Source organism: Manis pentadactyla, chromosome X, assembly GCF_030020395.1.
Source record: "Manis pentadactyla isolate mManPen7 chromosome X, mManPen7.hap1, whole genome shotgun sequence".
Lineage (NCBI taxonomy): Eukaryota > Metazoa > Chordata > Mammalia > Pholidota > Manidae > Manis > Manis pentadactyla.
In genome coordinates, this window is record NC_080038.1 from 97,078,961 (window position 1) to 97,100,070 (window position 21,110).

General features: G+C 38.6%; 1 protein-coding gene across 1 annotated transcript in view; it reads right to left on the minus strand.

Moving 5' to 3' along the window:
* Positions 1–20,347, minus strand: part of ZMAT1 (zinc finger matrin-type 1) — a 45,941-nt gene extending 25,594 nt beyond the window's left edge. Inside the window, 2 exon segments of the mRNA XM_057495372.1 lie at positions 627–733; positions 20,050–20,347. Of these exon segments, the coding sequence (XP_057351355.1) occupies positions 627–733; positions 20,050–20,347 (405 nt within the window).
* Positions 20,348–21,110: the final 763 nt, after the last annotated feature.

Below are 21,110 nucleotides of genomic sequence, written 5' to 3' on the forward strand. Positions count from 1 at the left end.
ACTCCAAATGAAAGGGAAGAACACTGGACATGAAGTTAGAAGAAATACTTTTTAATAAGCTTAGTCATGCCAATGACTAGTTGTGGAGAATAACCATCCTTCATTGTCTCAATTTTCTAATCAATAAACTAAAGGAGTAAGGATATTAAACATTTCCTCTTCCAGCTCTAGACTTCTATGGTTCTGTGCCTAAGAACATATGATTAAGTCAAGTGTAAGACTGGTTCTTTCTGTTTTAATAGTCTTCATTTCCTATAAAAGGACTCTGGAGTTCTGTAATATCCCTTGATTCACATTAAAGGTTTCCTACTCAAGCTTTATAACACCTCCCTTATATTTACTAAAAGGACACGAAGGATACAGTGACTTGACAGATACGAAGGGAGGCAGAATACTGTGAAGGAAACAAGCTTTGGAGACAAAAAGATTGAGTTTAAAACCGAACTCCCCAAACTTAAGCTAGTAAATTACTGTCTGTCTCTGCGCCTATCTCCTCATTCATTCAAAGGGAAATACTACCACCTACTACACAGGAATCTCGTAAGAATAAAAAAAGATACATATGAAGTTTACCTGCTACATTTAAAAATCTACTTTAGACTCTATGCCCATTGTTTTTAACTTACCGCATAATGTGAAATCCTTTGTGATTCAAACTGTAGCACCACTCCACATATATTACAAAAGTTATCTGTGAAAAGTTCAGCCTTTTCCTGTTCATTCCAAGTCATATCTATGAATAAAATAAAGGGAGGTGAGGCTATAATATCATATTAATGAATATTTAGAAGTATCATTTTCATCTTCAACTATTTATTATTTCATATACCATATCAAATCTGAGTTCTTGTGATGCTAGAGTAATAGCATTTTTCTTATAAAGTATGCAATTTAATATGGGCATATTAAGTATGCCTCTAGTGTCTGATATAGCAAGAGTTATTTATTTAGTATGGTAAGTCTACACACTACCATTCCATAGGAATAGTTATGGGGGTACCAATAACTTCATGAGCTTCATGGAATGATTTGAGGCACCAATAATGAAAGGCAGGATTAAGAAAACCCAGCCTTGTTGAGGGTATTATGCTCAGTGAAATAAGCCAGGCAGAGAAAGACAAGTATCAAATGATTTCACTCACCTGTGGAGTATAAGAAGAAAAAAACTAAAGGAACAAAACAGCAGCAGACTCACAGAACCCAAGAATGGAATAACAGTTACCAAAGGGAAAGGTCTGGGGGAGGATGGGTGGGAAGGGAGGGATAAGGGGGAAAAGGGGGCATTACGATTCGCAAACATAAGGTGGGGGGGCACAGGGAAGGCAGTATAACACAGAGAAGACAAGTAGTGATGCTATAGCATCTTACTACGCTGACAGACAGTGACACTAATGGGGTATGTGGTGGGGACTTGATAATGGGGGGAGTCTAGTAACCATAATGTTGCACATGTAATTGTACATTAATGATATCAAAATAAAAAGTAAAATAAAAAAACTCAGCCTTGGAATTTTGTGTTTTACAGAAGATAATCCTAAGAAAGGCATTAAGACTGTTGACCTTTTGGAGCTATGGCCCGAATGTTATCTAAAAATCACACGGAACCACAAATGAACTTTGCCCATGGTGGGCAAATGCCTTCCATCATTGTACAACACTAGCGTACTCATCTGGCTAAACAAGTTTCACAGAAGCCCCTGAAAGCTATAAAGTAATGTTCATATACTAACATCTAGAAATTATGCTACACTGTTTCTCACTGTAATAAGTAACACATACCAAAACTTTCTGCATTTACATGTGAGGTCCTCATTTCTATTTAATGTTCTTAACAGTTGCAATGTATTCTACCAAAGTTTATTAGCTTACCTATAGGGTACAAATCACAAAACACCAAAAATTTGGCTAAATGAATAAACTGATACTACATATATTTTTATGGAGAAATGCCAACAACATATTAAATGGATAAAAAAACTGTAGAGCAGTAACTATAATACATCCAATTCCCAACACTAAAGAAAATAAATACACACCACATATAAAAATTATGGGAAGATGTAAATTAAATTTAAACGCAGTTAACTTTAAGAAATGGGACTAGAACAGGAAAAAAGAGAGAAAGTTTAAAATTCTTTTCTCTGAACAATCATCTTGTTTTAATTTTTGAAAAAATTGTGTGCAGGACTATTTAAAAACCTTAGAAGGTATTTATTTTAAAAGTAATGTTGGATTATCTTCAACTAAGTTTAATACCAGTGTGTGGACTAAAAAGGCTTATGTTAAAATTTGCATGTTCAAGATAAGAACAACGAATTTTCTAATTACATGTCAGAAATGACTTAATGAACAGTTAAAATATATCCTTGTATCCCCTCTGAATTACTTTTCAGGTTGTTTAAAAATACGATTTATCTGACTTTGACTCTAAAATCAGCAAGGCAGAAGAGTTTAATTAGAATGTGTTTCAGGACTTCCTTGTTTCAGAATTAACCACTAAATGCAATCAAAGCATAGTGGTAAGATCTTGCATTTCCCATTTAAAACCTTTAATAGTATGTAAATATTATCATTTGGTGCCAATATAACTTACCACAAAGGTAAAGTTTTATAATAAGAAACAAAAGAAAACTACTGATTTAGAGCTTCAATAATTCCTAAAATTTAGTACTCATTTCTCTTCTAGATCAACTTCTAATTCCACTTCTGACAAAGTCTGAAACTGACAGTCAAGTTGGGAAACACGAAGGTTAAGGATTTTAACCCAGCCCTTCATTACTGGTTCCTCAGATCATTTCTATGAAGCCCCTATAACTTTTCCTTTAGAATGGTACTGCCTAGACTTACTGCCTTTGACTCATTTCCTCAAGTTCTTGGTCTGATTTTCTTTAAATGGTATAATATTTCAGGCTCAAAATTTCAGCCATTTTTCTCCCCAGTAAATCACTACTTCATGCCCATTCTACTTTATAATGTTTCCTATCCATCTCTTCCTTTTCATTCCCCATTAACACTACCCTAGTTCAGGCCTTCGATGCCTCTGAGCAACATTTAGCTTTATTGATATTTATTGAGGTTAGTTTCAAAGTATTATGGCAGACATTTTGGAAAAAGGTAAAAGAAAAAGGATGAGCATTTACTGAAGACCTTCTATGTGTCAAGTAAGACAACAGCTTACCCTTTAAAACGAATCTCCAAGGTAAATGGCATTTCTCACATTCTGAAGGTTGGGAAATTTGGATTTAGTTCAATCAAAATAACTTGTCACATGTGTTTTTCAGTGGATCTGGAACTTAAACTCTGTTTTATCTTGACTTTTTCCATTTTACTATACTTAACCACCCCATATGCTGGAAATGACAAAGCAAGGAATAATTCTTAATCCCAAAGAATTTACAATTCAGTAAGGAAGATAAGATGTGTATAGAAAGAACTATGATCCCAAGATCAAAATGTTACGAGTGCTGTAAGACACCAGTACAGTGTGTTCCTGCTAAGGAGTCTGGGTAAAGCTTTCTAGAGAAGAACAGTTTTGAACTAAGCATTAAAAGAATGTAAATCCAGATAAAAAGAGTAGAATAAAGGTATTTGGGGCAGGCAAGAGTATGAAAGACAATAAATGAAAGCTTGGAATGAGGCCAAATTATAACTGGCTTCATTAAGGCATTTGAATTTAATTTTGCATTCAACAAGGGAAAAGAAGTGCCTTAAAATAGGCAAGTGAATTAGGAATAAGTTGCAGGCAAGAGATCATGAGGCTTAAACCAGAAGAAGGGCAATAAGCACAAAATGGAAGGAATGAATATAAGAGGCCTATCTATCAAAACTAGAGGGTATTACATATTAAAGCCTCTGCTTAGAACTTGCTATGAATATGATAAGCCTTTAGAACTATTATATTTAAGCTTAAGCAATGTTGTTCCTAATGCAAAAGTGGAGCTTTGACCTTACATACATCCAATAAATTACACCTACAATTACTTGTCAATTGTAAATTTTCTCTGTAGCTGTAATATAACAAATGTGTTGATGTTCTTACTTCAGTGAATCAAAAATTAAAATACGCAGAAATCTGAAATTACAAAAGATGTTATCAGAGTTACTTTAAATGATGCACATTAAAATGTACTTAACAAGGATTTACCCTAATTTTCTTTAAATAGCATGCTTTCTTAATCAATCCAAATGATTTAAGTCTACATTCAAAATTTCACAAATACATAAAAATCGTTCTTAACCAGGATTCACACCAAATTCAAATTCACATCCACAGCTTTTCAAACTCATACATGCTGAATCAAAATAAAAATCTGTGTGTGTGGTCCAATCCTCCTATAAGTAATTTTATGATCAACCATGCTGGGAATCACTGCGCTATAGAACAGGCTCAGATCTTTACACATAATGTCTGTCCAATGTCTATTTGGTGACCACGCTGATTGTGGGGAAGCTGGGGTTCCTATGGCCAGGCTCCTATCCCCACCTGATGATGTAACTGGCCTATTGCTGGGCTACCGCTTCCACACCGTTAGGCAATGAGCTATTATTGCGCTATATAAAGGGCTCGGCCCATTGCTCTGGGCGGAGGTAGAGACGCTAGTGCTCGACCTACTGCCAGAGAACAAGCCGGGTAATAAACCCTTTCACCCCAAAGAGTGTTTTTTTTTTTTTTTATTGAAGGGTAGTTGACAACAGTATTGCATTACATTAGTTTCAGGTGTACAACACAGTGATTCAACATTTATATACATGATAATTCTAGGTACCAGGTATCACCATACCAAGTTGTTACAATATTTTGACTATATTCCTTATGCTATACATTACATCCCGGTTACTTATTTATTTTACAATTGGAAGTGTGTTTATATATATATATATATATATTTTTTTTTTTGTGAGGGCATCTCTCATATTTATTGATCAAATAGTTGTTAACCACAATAAATTTCTGTATAGGGGAGTCAATACTCAATGCACAATCATTAATCCACCCCAAGCCTAATTTTCGTCAGTCTCCAATCTTCTGATGCATAACGAACAAATTCTTACATGGAGTACAAATTCTTACATAGTGAATAAGTTACATGGTGAACAGTGCAAGGGCAGTCATCACAGAAGCTTTCGGTTTTGTTCATGCATTATGAACTATACACAGTCAGTTCAAATATGAATATTCATTTGATTTTTAAACTTGATTTATATGTGGATACCACATTTCTCTATTATTATTATTTTTAATAAAATGCTGAAGTGGTAGGTAGAAACGAGATAAAGGTAGAAAACAGAGTTTAGTGTTGTAAGAGAGCAAATGTAGATGATCAGGTGTGTGCCTGTAGACTATGTGTTAATCCGAGCTAGACGAGGGCAATAAACATCCATGAATGCAGAAGATTTCTCTCAGAACATGGGGGGGGGGAGGTTCTAAGCCTCACCTCTGCTGCTCCCCATTTTCTCACCAGATGGCCCCCTGCGACTGTGCCTGTCTTAGGTTGTTCCTCCCTTGAGGAAACTTACCCGTCTCTGGCTAACCAGTCATCTTCCGGGGCCATACAGGGAAATGTTAAATTGGTAAGTGAGAGAGAAGCCTTATTGTTTGAAAAGGTTAGCTTTTTACTTCTTTGCATATTCATGCCCTGTGGCTTCTATGCCCAGCATTTGTCTTGAGGTGTCTTTACCACTTGGAAGAATTATGATACTCGGTAAATTCGACATGTGGCACGAGTCAAAGAGTGTTTTGCGGTCAATTTCTTTGGTCACACTGAATCCATAGCGAACTTGATTGGGCTGAAACCCATTGGCAAGACACTGATTAATATAAAGGTCTTGTCATTTAGAATACTTATGAAGCTAACTATGTTTTAAGCTAACCTGAAGAGATTTTTGAGGAAAAAGAAAGGAAAAAAAGGAGGCCAAAGGTAATATTCATTACCACTACCTCAAATTTATACATCTCCAAGGTGGAGGTCCAAGAATCTGTATTTATTTTTTCTTCAGGTTTTTTATTTTATTTTTTATTTTTAGATAATTATTTTTTATTGAAGGGTAGTTGATGCACAGTATTACATTACATTAGTTTCAAGTGTACAACACAGTGATAAAACATTTATATACATAATTCTAGGTTCCAGCTATCACCCTACCAAGCTGTTACAATATCTTGACTATATTCCTTATGCTATACATTACATCCCGGTTACTTATTTATTTTACCATTGGAAGTCTGTCCTTTTTTTTTTTTTTTTTGTGAGGGCATCTCTCATATTTATTGATCAAATGGTTGTTAACGACAATAAAATTCTGTATAGGGGAGTCAATGCTCAATGCACAATCATTAATCCACCCCAAGCCTAATTTTCGTCAGTCTCCAATCTTCTGAGGCATAACAAACAAGTTCTTACATGGAGAACAAATTCTTACACAATGAATCAGTTACATAATGAACAGTACAAGGGCAGTCATCACAGAAACTTGCGGTTTTGCTCATGCATTATGAACTATAAACAGTCAGTTCAAATATGAATACTCATTTGGTTTTTATACTTGATTTATATGTGGATACCACATTTCTCTCTTTATTATTATTATTTTTAATAAAATGCTGAAGTGGTAGGTAGATACAAGATAAAGGTAGAAAACATAGTTTAGTGTTGTAAGAGAGCAAATGTAGATGATCAGGTGTGTGCCTGTAGACTATGTGTTAATCCAAGCTAGACAAGGGCAATAAAACATCCACGTATGCAGAAGATTTCTCTCAGAACGGGGGGGTGAGGTTCTAAGCCTCACCTCTGTTGATCCCCAATTTCTCACCTGATGACCCCCCTGCGACTGTGCCTGTCTTAGGTTGTTCCTCCCTTGAGGAATCTTACCCGTCTCTGGCTAACCAGTCATCTTCCGGGGCCATACAGGGAAATGTAAAGTTGGTAAGTGAGAGAGAAGCCTTATTGTTTGAAATGGTTAGCTTTTTATTTCATTGCATATTTATGCCCTGTAGCTTCTATGCCCAGCATTTGTCTTGAGGTATCTTTACCACTTGGAAGAATTATGATACTCGGTAAATTTGATATGAGGCACGAATTCTATTTAAGGGTTGTAATTAGGAAGGAAGAAGAAAAGCTATAGAAGTAGCAGGCGGAAGAAAACATGGGAAGATTGATTATTTCTTTGACATATCTTCTTGTAGAGTAACTTCAGCATGTATAGGCTCTAAGCTACTACTTAAATTGCGCACACACATTAACATAATAGGATTATAGTTACATAACCAAAGCATATCTGTAATTACCAGCCATCTCCAGTGAAACAAAGAAAACCAGTTAGGCACCTTAGGCATTTGTGAAAACTTATCTATGATATGGTGGGTATTGTCCAACTGAACCTGAACAGTCTTAGAGAAATCAGACAAATTAAAACAACCCATTCCTGGGGACTGTTCACATCCCTTATGTTCTTTTAACAGTAAATAGTCTGTAGTTGTAAGATTTTGGAGCGCTACAATTTGCACTTCTCCTAGCTCTTGGTTGAGTTCCAACAGTTTAGATCCAGTCAAATTTGTTGTTTTACTTTATGCACAGGCCAGCTTAGATATCTCCTTCATTCCCATGGCAAGTCCAGGAGCTGGTGGGATGAGTGCATCTACAGCTGTAGCAGTGCGTGGATCTTTGTTGGGGTTTCTTGATGATCATCTTCTGGCATGAGTCTTCCAGAGAGTGCTGATGTTGGAAGTTCTCTTTCATATCGTATCTTAGTTCATTTTCGGGGTAGCCCAATTAGGCTTTGATCTTCTGTATAAATGCAAACAGACCCTTTGCCTACACTTTTATATGCCCTTTATACCCTTGTGTAGAACTCATTGGAGGTTACCACACAGGAACTGCCCTTTTTTTTTGTTTTGTTTTGTTTTGCTTTTGGTATCACTAATCTACACTTACATGATGAATATTATGTTTACTAGGCTCTCCCCTATACCAGGTCTCCCCTATAAACCCCTTTACAGTCACTGTCTGTCAGCATAGCAAAATGTTGTAGAATCACTACATGCCTTCTCTGTGTTGTACAGCCCTCCCTTTTCTCCTACCCCCCCATGCATGTTAATCTTAATACCCCTCTACTTCTCCCCCCCCTTATCCCTCCCTACCCACCCATCCACACCAGTCCCTTTCCCTTTGGTACCTGTTAGTCCATTCTTGAGTTCTGTGATTCTGGTGCTGTTTTGTTCCTTCAGTTTTTCCTTTGTTCTTATATTCCCAGATAAGTGAAATCATTTGTTATTTCTCTTTCTCCGCTTGGCTTATTTCACTGAGCATAATACCCTCCAGCTCCATCCATGTTGCTGCAAATGACTGGATTTGCCCTTTTCTTATGGCTGAGTAGTATTCCATTGTGTATATGTACCACATCTTCTTTATCCATTCATCTATCGATGGACATTTAGGTTGCTTCCAATTCTTGGCTATTGTAAATAGTGCTGCGATAAACATAGGGATGCACTGATCTTTCTCATACTTGATTGCTGCATTCTTAGGGTAAACTCCTAGGAGTGCAATTCCTGGGTCAAATGGTAAGTCTGTTTTGAGCATTTTGATGTGCCTCCATACTGCTTTCCACAATAGTTGAACTAACTTACATTCCCACCAGCAGTGTAGGAGGGTTCCCCTTTCTCCACAGCCTCGCCAACATTTGTTGTTGTTTGTCTTTTGGATGGCAGCCATCCTTACTGGTGTGAGGTGATACCTCATTGTAGTTTTAATTTGCATTTCTCTGATAATTAGCGATGTGGAGCATCTTTTCATGTGTCTGTTGGCCATCTGTATTTGTTTTTTGGAGAACTGTCTGTTCAGTTCCTCTGCCCATTTTTTAATTGGGTTATTTGTTTTTTGTTTGTTGAGGCGTGTGAGCTCTTTATATATTCTGGACGTCAAGCCTTTATCGGATGTGTCATTTTCAAAGATATTCTCCCATACTGTAGGGTTCCTTTTTGTTCTATTGATGGTGTCTTTTGCTGTACAGAAGCTTTTCAGCTTAATATAGTCCCACTTACTCATTTTTGCTGTTGTTTTCCTTGCTTGAGGAGATATGTTCAAGAAGAGGTCACTCATGTTTATGTCTAAGAGGTGTTTGCCTATGTTTTCTTCCAAGAGTTTAATGGTTTCGTGACTTACATTCAGGTCTTTGATCCATTTTGAGTTTACTTTTTTATATGGGGTTAGACAATGGTCCAGTTTCATTCTCCTACATGTAGCTGCCCAGTTTTGCCAGCACCACCTGTTGAAGAGACTGTCATTTCACCATTGTATGTCCATGGCTCCTTTATCAAATATTAATTGACCATATGTGTCTGGGTTAATGTCTGGACTCTCTAGTCTGTTCCATTGGTCTGTGGCTCTGCTCTTGTGCCAGTACCAAATTGTCTTGATTACTATGGCTTTATAGTAGAGCTTGAAGTTGGGGAGTGAGATCCCCCCTACTTTATTCTTCTTTCTCAGGATTGCTTTGGCTATTCGGGGTCTTTGGTGTTTCCATATGAAATTTTGAATTATTCGTTCCAGTTCATTGAAGAATGTTGCTGGTAGTTTCATAGGGATTGCATCAAATCTGTATATTGCTTTGGGCAGGATGGCCATTTTGACGATATTAATTCTTCTTAGCCACGAGCATGGGATGAGTTTCCATCTGTTAGTGTCCCCTTTAATTTCTCTTAAGAGTGACTTGTAGTTTTCAGAGTATAAGTCTTTCACTTCCTTAGTTAGGTTTATTCCTAGGTATTTTATTTTTTTGATGCAATTGTGAATGGAGTTGTTTTCCTGATTTCTCTTTCTGTTGGTTCATTGTTAGTATATAGGAAAGCCACAGATTTCTGTGTGTTGATTTTGTATCCTGCAACTTTGCTGTATTCCGCTATCAGTTCTAGTAGTTTTGGGGTGGAGTCTGTAGGGTTTTTTATGTACAGTATCATGTCATCTGCAAATAGTGACAGTTTAACTTCTTCTTTACCAATCTGGATTCCTTGTATTTCTTTGTTTTGTCTGATTGCCGTGGCTAGGACCTCCAGTACTATGTTAAATAACAGTGGAGAGAGTGGGCATCCCTGTCTAGTTCCTGATCTCAGAGGAAATGCTTTCAGCTTCTCGCTGTTCAATATAATGTTAGCTGTGGGTTTATCATATATGGCCTTTATTATGTTGAGGTACTTGCCCTCTATTCCCATTTTGCTGAGAGTTTTTATCATGAATGGATGTTGAACTTTGTCGAATGCTTTTTCAGCATCTATGGAGATGACCATGTGGTTTCTGTCTTTCTTTTTGTTGATGTGGTGGATGATGTTGATGGACTTTCGAATGTTGTACCATCCTTGCATCCCTGGGATGAATCCCACTTGGTCATGGTGTATGATCCTTTTGATGTATTTTTGAATTCGGTTTGCTAATATTTTGTTGAGTATTTTTGCATCTATGTTCATCAGGGATATTGGTCTGTAGTTTTCTTTTTTGGTGGGGTCTTTGCCTGGTTTTGGTATTAGGGTGATGTTAGCTTCATAGAATGAGTTTGGGAGTATCCCCTCCTCCTCTATTTTTTGGAAAACTTTAAGGAGAATGGGTATTATGTCTTCCCTGTATGTCTGATAAAATTCCGAGGTAAATCCATCTGGCCCGGGGGTTTTGTTCTTTGGTCGTTTTTTGATTACCGCTTCAATTTCGTTGCTGGTAATTGGTCTGTTTAGATTTTCTGTTTCTTCCTGGGTCAATCTTGAAAGGTTGTATTTTTCTAGGAAGTTGTCCATTTCTCCTAGGTTTCCCAGCTTATTAGCATCTAGGTTTTCATAGTATTCTCTAATAATTCTTTGTATTTCTGTGGGTTCTGTCATGATTTTTCCTTTCTCGTTTCTGATACTGTTGATTTGTGTTGACTCTCTTTTCTTCTTAATAAGTCTGGCTAGAGGCTTATCTATTTTGTTTATTTTCTCGAAGAACCAGCTCTTGGTTTCATTGATTTTTGCTATTGTTTTATTCTTCTCAATTTTATTTATTTCTTCTCTGATCTTTATTATGTCCCTCCTTCTGCTGACCTTAGGCCTCATCTGTTCTTCTTTTTCCAATTTCGATAATTGTGACATTGACCATTCATTTGGGATTGCTCTTCCTTTTTTAAATATGCTTGGATTGCTATATACTTTCCTCTTAAGACTGCTTTTGGTGTGTCCCATAGAAGTTGGGGCTTAGTGTTGTTGTCATTTGTTTCCATATATTGCTGGATCTCCGTTTTGATTTGGTCATTGATCCATTGATTATTTAGGAGCGTGTTGTTAAGCCTCCATATGTTTGTGAGCCTCTTTGCTTTCTTTGTACAGTTTATTTCTAGTTTAATGCCTTTGTGGTCTGAAAAGTTGGTTGGTAGGATTTCAATCTTTTGGAATTTTCTGAGGCTCTTTTTGTGGCCTAGTATGTGGTCTATTCTGGAGAATGTTCGATGTGCACTTGAGAAGAATGTATATCCTGTTGCTTTTGGATGTAGAGTTCTATAGATGTCTATTAGGTCTATCTGCTCTACTGTGTTGTTCAGTGCTTCCGTGTCCTTACTTATTTTCTGCCCAGTGGATCTATCCTTTGGGGTGAGTGGTGTGTTGAAGTCTCCTAGAATGAATGCATTGCAGTCTATATCCCCCTTTAGTTCTGTAAGTATTTGTTTCACAAATGCTTGTGCTCCTGTGTTGGGTGCATATATATTTAGAATGGTTATATCCTCTTGTTTGACTGATCCCTTTATCATTATGTAGTGTCCTTCTTTATCTCTTGTTACTTTCTTTGTTTTGAAGTCTATTTTGTCTGATATTAGTACTGTAACGCCTGCTTTCTTCTCACTGTTGTTTGCTTGAAATATGTTTTTCCATCCCTTGACTTTTAGTCTGTACATGTCTTTGGGTTTGAGGTGAGTTTCTTGTAAGCAGTATATAGATGGGTCTTGCTTTTTTATCCATTCTGTTACTCTGTGTCTTTTGATTGGTGCATTCAACCCATTAACATTTAGGGTGACTATTGAAAGATATGTACTTATTGCCATTGCAGGCTTTAAATTCGTGGTTACCAAAGGTTCAAGGTTAGCCTCTTTAGTATCTTACTGCCTAACTTAGCTCGCTTATTGAGCTGTTATATACACTGTCTGGAGTTTCTTTTCTTCTCTCCCTTCTTGTTCCTCCTCCTCGATTCTTCATATGTTGGGTGTTTTGTGCTGTGCTCTTTCTAGGAATGCTCCCATCTAGAGCAGTCCCTGTAAGATGTTCTGTAGAGGTGGTTTGTGGAAAGCAAATTCCCTCAGCTTTTGTTTGTCTGGGAATTGTTTAATCCCACCGTCATATTCGAATGATAGTCGTGCTGGATACAGTATCCTTGGTTCAAGGCCCTTCTGTTTCATTGTATTAAATATATCATGCCATTCTCTTCTGGCCTGTAGGGTTTCTGTTGAGAAATCTGATGTTAGCCTGATGGGTTTCCCTTTATAGGTGAACTTTTTCTGTCTAGCTGCCTTTAACACTCTTTCCTTGTCCTTGATCTTTGCCATTTTAATTATTATGTGTCTTGGTGTTGTCCTTCTTGGATCCTTTCTGTTGGGGGTTCTGTGTATTTCCGTGGTCTGTTCGATTATTTCCTCCCCCAGTTTGGGGAAGTTTTCAGCAATTATTTCTTCTAAGATACTTTCCATCTATTTTCCTCTCTCTTCTTCTTCTGGGACCCCTATAATACGGATATTGTTCCTTTTGGATTGGTCACACAGTTCTCTTAATATTGTTTCATTCCTGGAGATCCTTTTGTCTCTCTCTATGTCAGCTTCTATGCGTTCCTGTTCTCTGATTTCAATTCCATCAATGGCCTCTTGCATTCTATCCATTCTGCTTATAAACCCTTCCAGAGTTTGTTTCATTTCTGCGATCTCCTTTCTGGCATCTGTGATCTCCCTCCGGACTTCATCCCATTTCTCTTGCGTATTTCTCTGCATCTCTGTCAGCATGTTTATGATTCTTATTTTGAATTCTTTTTCAGGAAGACTGGTTAGGTCTGTCTCCTTCTTTGGTGTTGTCTCTGTGACAACAGAGATCTTTGTCTGCCTGTAGCTTTGCCTTTTCATGGTGATAGGAATAGTTTGCAGAGCTGGGACGAGTGACGGCTGGAAGGACTTCCTTTCTTGTTGGTTTGTGGCCCTCCTCTCCTGGGAGAACAGCGACCTCTAGTGGCTTGTGCTGCGCAGCTGCACGCAGACAGGGTTTGTGCTTCCTGCCCGGCTGCTATGGAGTCAATCTCCGCTGTTGCTGTGGGCGTGGCCTGGCTCGGGCAGCTACTCCAAAGTGGTGGAGTCGCATTGGAGCAGGAGCGGCTGGGAGGCTATTTATCTCCGTAAGGGGCCTCCCTGCTCCCTGCAGCCCAGGGGTTAGGGTGCCCAGAGATCCCCGGTTTCCCTACCTCTGGATTAAGTGTCCCGCCCTGCCCCTTTAAGACTTCCAAAAAGCACCCGCCAAAACAAAACAACGACCACCAAAAAAAAAAAAAAAAGAAAAAAAATTTTAAATTAAAAAAAAAAAAAGGTGGTCGCTCGTTTTTCTTTATTCTCCGGTGCCAGCCTCAGGCCTCTGCTCACCAGTCTTGCTGCCCTGTTTCACTAGTATTGGGGTCCCTATCCCTTTAAGACTTCCAAAAAGCGCTCGTCAAAACAAAACAGCAAAAAAGCAAAAAAAAAAAAAAAAAATGGTCGCGCGCTTTTCTTATGTCCTCCGGCGCCCGGTCTCTGGTGCCCGCTCACTGCTCTTGCTGCCCTGTTTTCCTAGTATCCAGGGCCCTGCACTCTGGCCCGGATGGCTGGGGCTGGGTGTTCTGCAGTCCTGGGCTCCGTCTCCCTCCCGCTCTGACTCCTCTTCTCCCGCCGGGAGCTGGGGGGAGGGGCGCTCGGCTCCCGCCGGGCCGGGGCTTGTATCTTACCCCTGTCACGAGGCGCTGGGTTCTCTCCGGTGCGGATGTGGTCTGGATATTGTCCTGTGTCCTCTGGTCTTTATTGTAGGAAGGGTTGTCTTTGTTATATTTTCATAGATATATGTTGTTTTGGGAGGAGATTTCCGCTGCTCTACTCACGCCGCCATCTTCCGCCCAGCTCCTAAGAATCTGTATTTTTAAGTTGGGTCCCTAAGAAATCTCTTAAACAGCCATCCTACTGATACTAGTCTAACCTTCCACTAAGGTAGGTCTCAACCCTGGCTGCACATTAAAATCACCTAGGTCGTTTTTAAAACATACTAATGCCCAGGCTCCACCCTAGACCAACTGACCAGAATCTCTGGTTCCCAGTCATAGTTTCTTGTTTGTTTTGTTTTTTACATCTTCCCAGGTGATTCTGTTGTACAGTGAAGGTTGAGAATCACTGCTAAATTTTCATGTTTTTATTGAACTGAAATCTGTTTTCCGAGATAGGTGGTCTCAAACTTTAGTGTGCATCAGAATCATCTGAACAGCTTGTTCCAAGAGATTACTGGACCCCACCCTTAGAATTTCTTATTTAGTGGTTCTGGGATGGGGGCCTAATAACGTACAGTTTTTAAAAGTTCTTTGGTAATGCTGATGCTGCCGATTTTGGGACCACACTTTGAGAACCAGTCTTAAAGCTTCCACTGATTCTACTCCTTGAAGTCATGGTAAGAATAATCTCTTGTCTAAAATCATAATCCCTGAGTATTTTAAGAGTATGATTACATCTTTATTCCTTCCCTCCTTCTTTAGCCTTTGTGTGAACTGATCTCAGTTCAGTCATTCAGCATGATTTCTCTCACTAGTGTGCCTAAATCCCTGACATTCATAAAGTGTAATACAAACACAGTCACCCTAAATGGGGTCACAATGACAATAAACAAGTAAAATGAGATAATTACCTCATTTATTTTATTGTGGTAAAAAACACAAACATAAAAATTACCATCTTAACCATTTTTAAGTGTACAGTTTGTAGTGGTAAGTATATTCACCTCCTTACTTCAAATATCTCTCTTCTACTAATGTAGCCTAAGATAGCTTCACTATTTTGTGGTGATCACATCATACTGTTGACTCATGCTATGACAACTTTTGACTAAAACACAGGTTTTTTTCACATGGAACTGGTTAAACTCTGTCCCTCCAGGACACAGTCATATAGAAACTTTTTGAACCCCCAAATAGACCCAATATATACTTAGATTTATCCCATTAAATTTTACCTATCAATCATCCTGGCCTTCCAAGATCTTTTTAGATCTTGCATCTGTTGACAGGAGGCTCGTGGAAGGTGGCTTTTTACTGAGAACAATTATATGATGAGGTATTGTTTTTAGAGCCACTCCATCCTGCCAAATTCTCAAACTGCCATTTCCCCTAAACTTGACATGAATGTGATCCCTACTTTCTAAAGCAGAGATACTTGAGGCTTGGAGAGGTCAAGCAATTTGCTCAAAGTGACACAACTAGTAAGGGTCAAAGCCAGGATTAAATCTAAGTCAGCCCAAGATTTCTCTGAGAGCTGGTTCTTAAAGAGGCCTAAGTCTTGAACAACAAACTTCCTCTCTAGGTTTGGCATATGTAAGAAACATCTGTCTGATTTGCAGAAGATGCAAAATAAATGTTCCTTTAGACCACACTCTACCCACATCCCCACTATTTGAGACATGATTTTTGGACTCCCGAAATAAATGGTTCAGTCAGTTCTGAAAGTGGGAGAGGAAACTGGTGATGGCACAGCTATTTTTCAGCCTGTCTTAGGGGAAAGGCCTAGAGGGCAGAACCTCCTCAGGGAGTAGATGTTAAATTAGGGGTCAGGTGAGCAAATGACCTTTGACTGTGAGGAAGAGGGCTGGGACAGGAAATAATGTTTACTGAGCACTCACTACATACTAGGAACTAAAGTGTTCTTGCAAAGAACTGGGGCTTACAAGCTGGTTTGGTAGAAATAGTGACCAACATACAGCTGAAGAAACTTGGGGATTTATAACTTCCTCTTTCCTTTTCTTCTTTTTACTCTCTCCATGTCTTTTCCTTAACTTGTTAGAATATTAAACAAATGCATTTTTATTGATTTATTGTTAAATACAGGCTTATACTGATTCTTAATTCCAAAAGCAGTAAGAATCACAAGAAGCACTAGAATGAGAGAGACTGCATTATAATCTTTACCCTGCTATTACCTAGATGAATGACTAAAAATGTATTACCACCTTTCATATTTCCATTTCTGAAGGTTTTTTTTGTAGTTCACCATATATGGATTGATGGTTATCAGTGGGAAAAGGCTGCATTTTAGATTAGCAAATTAGACTATTATTTGGATTTTAATTTAAGTGTAAGTGGCTCAGTTTTCTTCTCCAACAATGAATACACTAAATTCATTGCAGATGGTCCTGTGTCTTTCATTCCAATGTAGTTAGAAGATAGGAAAGCTAGGGTTAAAAAATACAAATAGATTACACATTAGAAGATCAAAGGACAAAATACTGAATGCTATAAAGTGTGATTTTATCCCTCATCTGCAACAAATAAACTTCTTTGAACATGGAAAGATAAATACCTCATGGTTAATCTTAGGCATAGTGCTTTAATATTCCTAGCATAGCATTTCTCAACTGTTCTTCATTCCTTGAAATATTTAAATTTTGTATACTATCATAAACTTAGATATATGGATGGGGAGCAAGATTTTATACTCAGAATCAAAGCTCAGTTTAGTGCGAGATCTTAATGATAGTTGTTTCTTGACAACTAGAAAACATTTGCTAGTTGTCAAAACAGATGAGATCCTTGTGAGTATTAGCTATAATTGAAAATGGATCAGTGAATGCTTTATCAAACCACTTTTAATGGTCCTATTCAGAGTGGATTTGTAGTAATTAGAATCTTGACAATTTTTTGCCAACTTTTAGAGTAATCTCCTAACTAGAACTTAAAACAAAATATAAATTTTCTTTATAATGTGTTTTAGTGTGCATATAGTATATAAGATACCATGGGCAGAATACAGATTTATAATAAATAATGGAATAGCTCTGATAGTTTAGTAGGAGTCTGACAAGTTATATTTATATAACTCGTATATATATCAACAGTGTATATATCAAATATTTATCATTATCATTTATTAAGATTTAAAACTGCATTTCCCAATTATTTCATTCATTCATTTTATAATTTTACTATCAAGTATTGCTATTGAGCTCTTTAATATAGCTGTGTCTAATATGTCTGTACCTTCAGCACTAAGAACAGTGCCTGGCACACACACATACAGGTGTTCAATAAATTATACCTGAATAAATGAAGGAAAGGCTATTAATTAGGTTTTCTTATAGTGGACTTGAAACTTTACTGAATACTATGGAAACATAGGAAAGCCTTCTTAGGTAATTGCTATGCAAGTGGATTATTAACTAAATAAAAAGCCAAAATGTCCTCCAATATAAAACAGAACCTATTTAATAAATTTTTTTTCTTAAAAGGAAGAGGTAAATAAACAAGAGGGTTCTGTTTAGTTTTGTTTTGACTTTTATTATGATTACATCAGAATATTGGTGAAAATTCCTTTTTGGGCCATTAAACATTTTTGAAAAACTTCACTGAATGAAAGATGAAGTGTCCTACAATCTCAAGACTCCCCTTACTATGAATTCTGATTATGTGTCTTATGTTTGTTTATGTGGCATTTATTTTGTTTATTGTTTGGTTTTTAAGTTGATTGCCCAACTTCCAAGCAAAAGATAACGACACACCACCAAGCAATATTTTTCTCTCTTTTCTTTTATTCACTAAACTAGGAAGCATTTATAGCCTCTATAAATTGCTAAACAAAGATATTTTGAGACCTAATAGTGTTTTGGACAGTGTATATATCAAATATTTATCATTTGTTAAGTGAAGAGGTAAGAAAGTTTTGGTTTGATTTGGATTGCATGGTTAACGAAGGATATCACCTAAAATGAAATGATACAAGAGATGATTTTTAGTAGCAATTATATTTGGTTTCTCATATCCCAGTAAATTTTCTCAACACTAACACAGATTTCATTACTCACTGAATGTCAGGTGGTAACTATCGGTCAAGTTATGTTAGGGCTTAGAAATCACTGTCTAGTGCACAGCCATGAAAATGTCATTGAAAGAGTATCAATGCAGAACTGCAAAATCATGGTTCATACTTTCAGATCTGAAATCAACCTCTGAGTCTTACTAATCCAATACTTCTTATTTAAGAAATATCAAAACCCAAATCCAGGAAGCTTGGGATCAGTTCAGGGTCACAAAATCTAACAGATAAACTAATGACAGAAACTAGGTTCACTGCACCAGGCTCCTATGCAAGGGCTCTCCTCATTTTACCAGCTTGCAATAATATAGACAGGGTATTGCTGCTACATTATGAATTTTTATCCCTTAAGTTGTTAATACCTGCATATATTCAAAGATACTGCAACCAAGCCAGTCACAGAGCCAGGCAAAAAGGCATATTCTCCACGAGATAGTGGGCCTAAACCTTACTGCGAAAAGGCAATGAGAGCCAAATAGAATTGTGATCTTGACCGCCTGTAAAACTGTTCTCTCCTTCTTGCTGGATACAGACAAAACGTTTGGTATGAAAACAAAAAATCCAGGAGACTCATCTTTTCATCTAGAACAACTGTGCAAATCCAGGCTGACTGAAGATATTAGTCTTTCAGATGTTCCCTTCAGTAAGAGAGTTAATAAATAAAAAACATCATCGTATTACAGTGTATTTCTAACTTCCATATTTAGTAGGTGGCATTTATGTAATGTGCCTATGACAAATACTTTTAAGTTTTTTTTTCTTTACTGCTTTGCCATCCATCCAAAGAGAAAGGTGTGAAAGTTTATGGTCTAGCACATGGGAATATACCATTTAAGAATGTGAAGATAAAATCGTTTTTATGGGGTAACTCTACTGGGACGTCCTCATAAGGAAAAGGAATTTAAATTATTCTACTTTATTTGGGCGTCCACATCTTTCACTTTGGAGACAAGTTAGTAACATAAGGTGACACAGAAAATACTGGAAATTAATTACGAAATTTACAATGGCAAAATGCCTTACTAAGATCTTCTGCAGTGGAACTGGTCTCAACCATCTAAGAAGCATTTCCAAAAACTGCTTTAAAACACATTTCAATGGCAAAATTTTACAGTTTGCTATTAGTAGGCTGTTTACTAGTATATAGTACTGTGTGTGAACTAAATACCACTTCTACTGAAATAGTCAAGAAATACCTTTTTTATGTTAGGAGTAATAAGTATTGGTAGATAACAACAGCACTTATTAGAACCAAGACCACCTTAAAGATGGGTCCATAAACCTTGCTTTACAAGGTCACAACTCATACAGCCAAAGAACTCTGCAAAGTGATTCCTGAAATCTGTGTTTCTGCCACACTCTCTCCTCTTCTTTCCTCAATACAACCCCCTCCACCAGCTCCTACTATATTTACAATAACCTCCCCAATCCTAACCTCATCTCTCCTTAAATATCCTACCCCAAGTGTCTACACTGCAGGATGCTCAATTTCACCAAAGGAGGGGAGGGTCCTCCCCTTTCCTTTGGCCTTTTTTCTTTTATTTCTGCCCCCTTTCTCCATCAGTCCCCCTTCCCTTTCCCTGACCCTCTAGTTCCACTTCTCCCTTGCCTTTTCTTTTACCAAATCACCTCTCAATTCCTAGGGCATACTAAGGTGCCCTGGATGGGAAAGAAATTTTATGGTATTTTTTTCCCTTCAAACTCCTGCCTTGTGAATACCTGCGGCTCCTTTTCCTGGGGACCCTCCATCCTTTTCGGAGGGGAGAAGTAGGGGAACCCCTCTCTACTTCAGTCCATCTTGCACACACGGGGCTCGTACGGCAGGACAGGGCGGGGCAGGGCGAGTTTGGCCAGTACTGCGCCCCAGCAGGTGGGGGGTGGGGCGGTGGCGAACCGCGCCCAGTCCGATCTCGGACGGGCTCAACACAGGCAGCGAAGGAGATGGGGCCGCACCCCGGGACGGGAACTCACCTTCTCTGAGGCAAGGGCGGGTGTCTACTTTAAAACTACTGCCCCCCCTCCCCGCCGCCGCCATAGTGGAGCCTCCAAAGCCGCTGCCGCCGCTATCGCCACAGCCACCGGCAGGTGGGCAGGCAGGGTTGGAGGTGGCGGAGGAGGCACGCTTAGTCACTGCCGCCGCCGCCGCCGCCGCCGCCGCCGTTCAGGCGGTGTAGGAGGAGGAGGAGGCGGCAAAGACGGTAGCTTCCTGAGGGGAAGACTCCGCCGCCAGCGGTGTGACTCTGCCCGGCGCCGCCGCCGCCGCCGCCATCGCAGCGAGGCGCGGACAACTGCACTTGCGCCTCGCTCCCGTTAAGCTCCGTTAGCCCCGCCTTCCGCTTAACTCGGTCTCCTGGCTCCTCTTTTCCTCGCTTCAGCTCCAGCCTCGTTCTTAGTCTTTCCACCAATAGGAACGCTTTAGATCCGCGGACCGCCCCTCCATCCAGGGCGTGGCTCCACCCCTCTCCCTTTGGAGCAGAAGCGATGACAGCCCAGGGCAAAGGGTAAAAAGCGCGGGATGTAAAAGCACGTGGGGCTTGCACAGTGAGGCCTCTTCCCGTGGAGGAGCTGATCTAAAACCAACCTTTAAAAAAAGTCTCTGGAAGCCAATTGATTCCACCTCCAAAATAGTCTAAAATATCTCCTCTCTTGTCTTTCTTATAGTCCTCAGCACAGAGAACAGAAATAATCAGAATCCTTGGTCATGACATATTTTTATAATGGGCTCATGAACGACTGCTCATTTATTGATCTACCCATCTAAATTATTATAAAAACCTGTGAATCTGGTACCCGATGGAGGAACTAGAATATTGCTGAAATTTAAATCTCACCATCTTTCCCCCAACCTCACTCCCAAAGAAACCAATATCGTGATTTACATTTATTACTTCCATGCTCTTTTTACATACATTCTTAACACATAGATATATGCCCAAACAATGTTTAGCTTTGATTGTTTTCAAATTTCACAAAAGTTATATATCTTTTTCTAGGTAGCATTTTGGGACTTTATGTCATTAAGCATTTTGTTT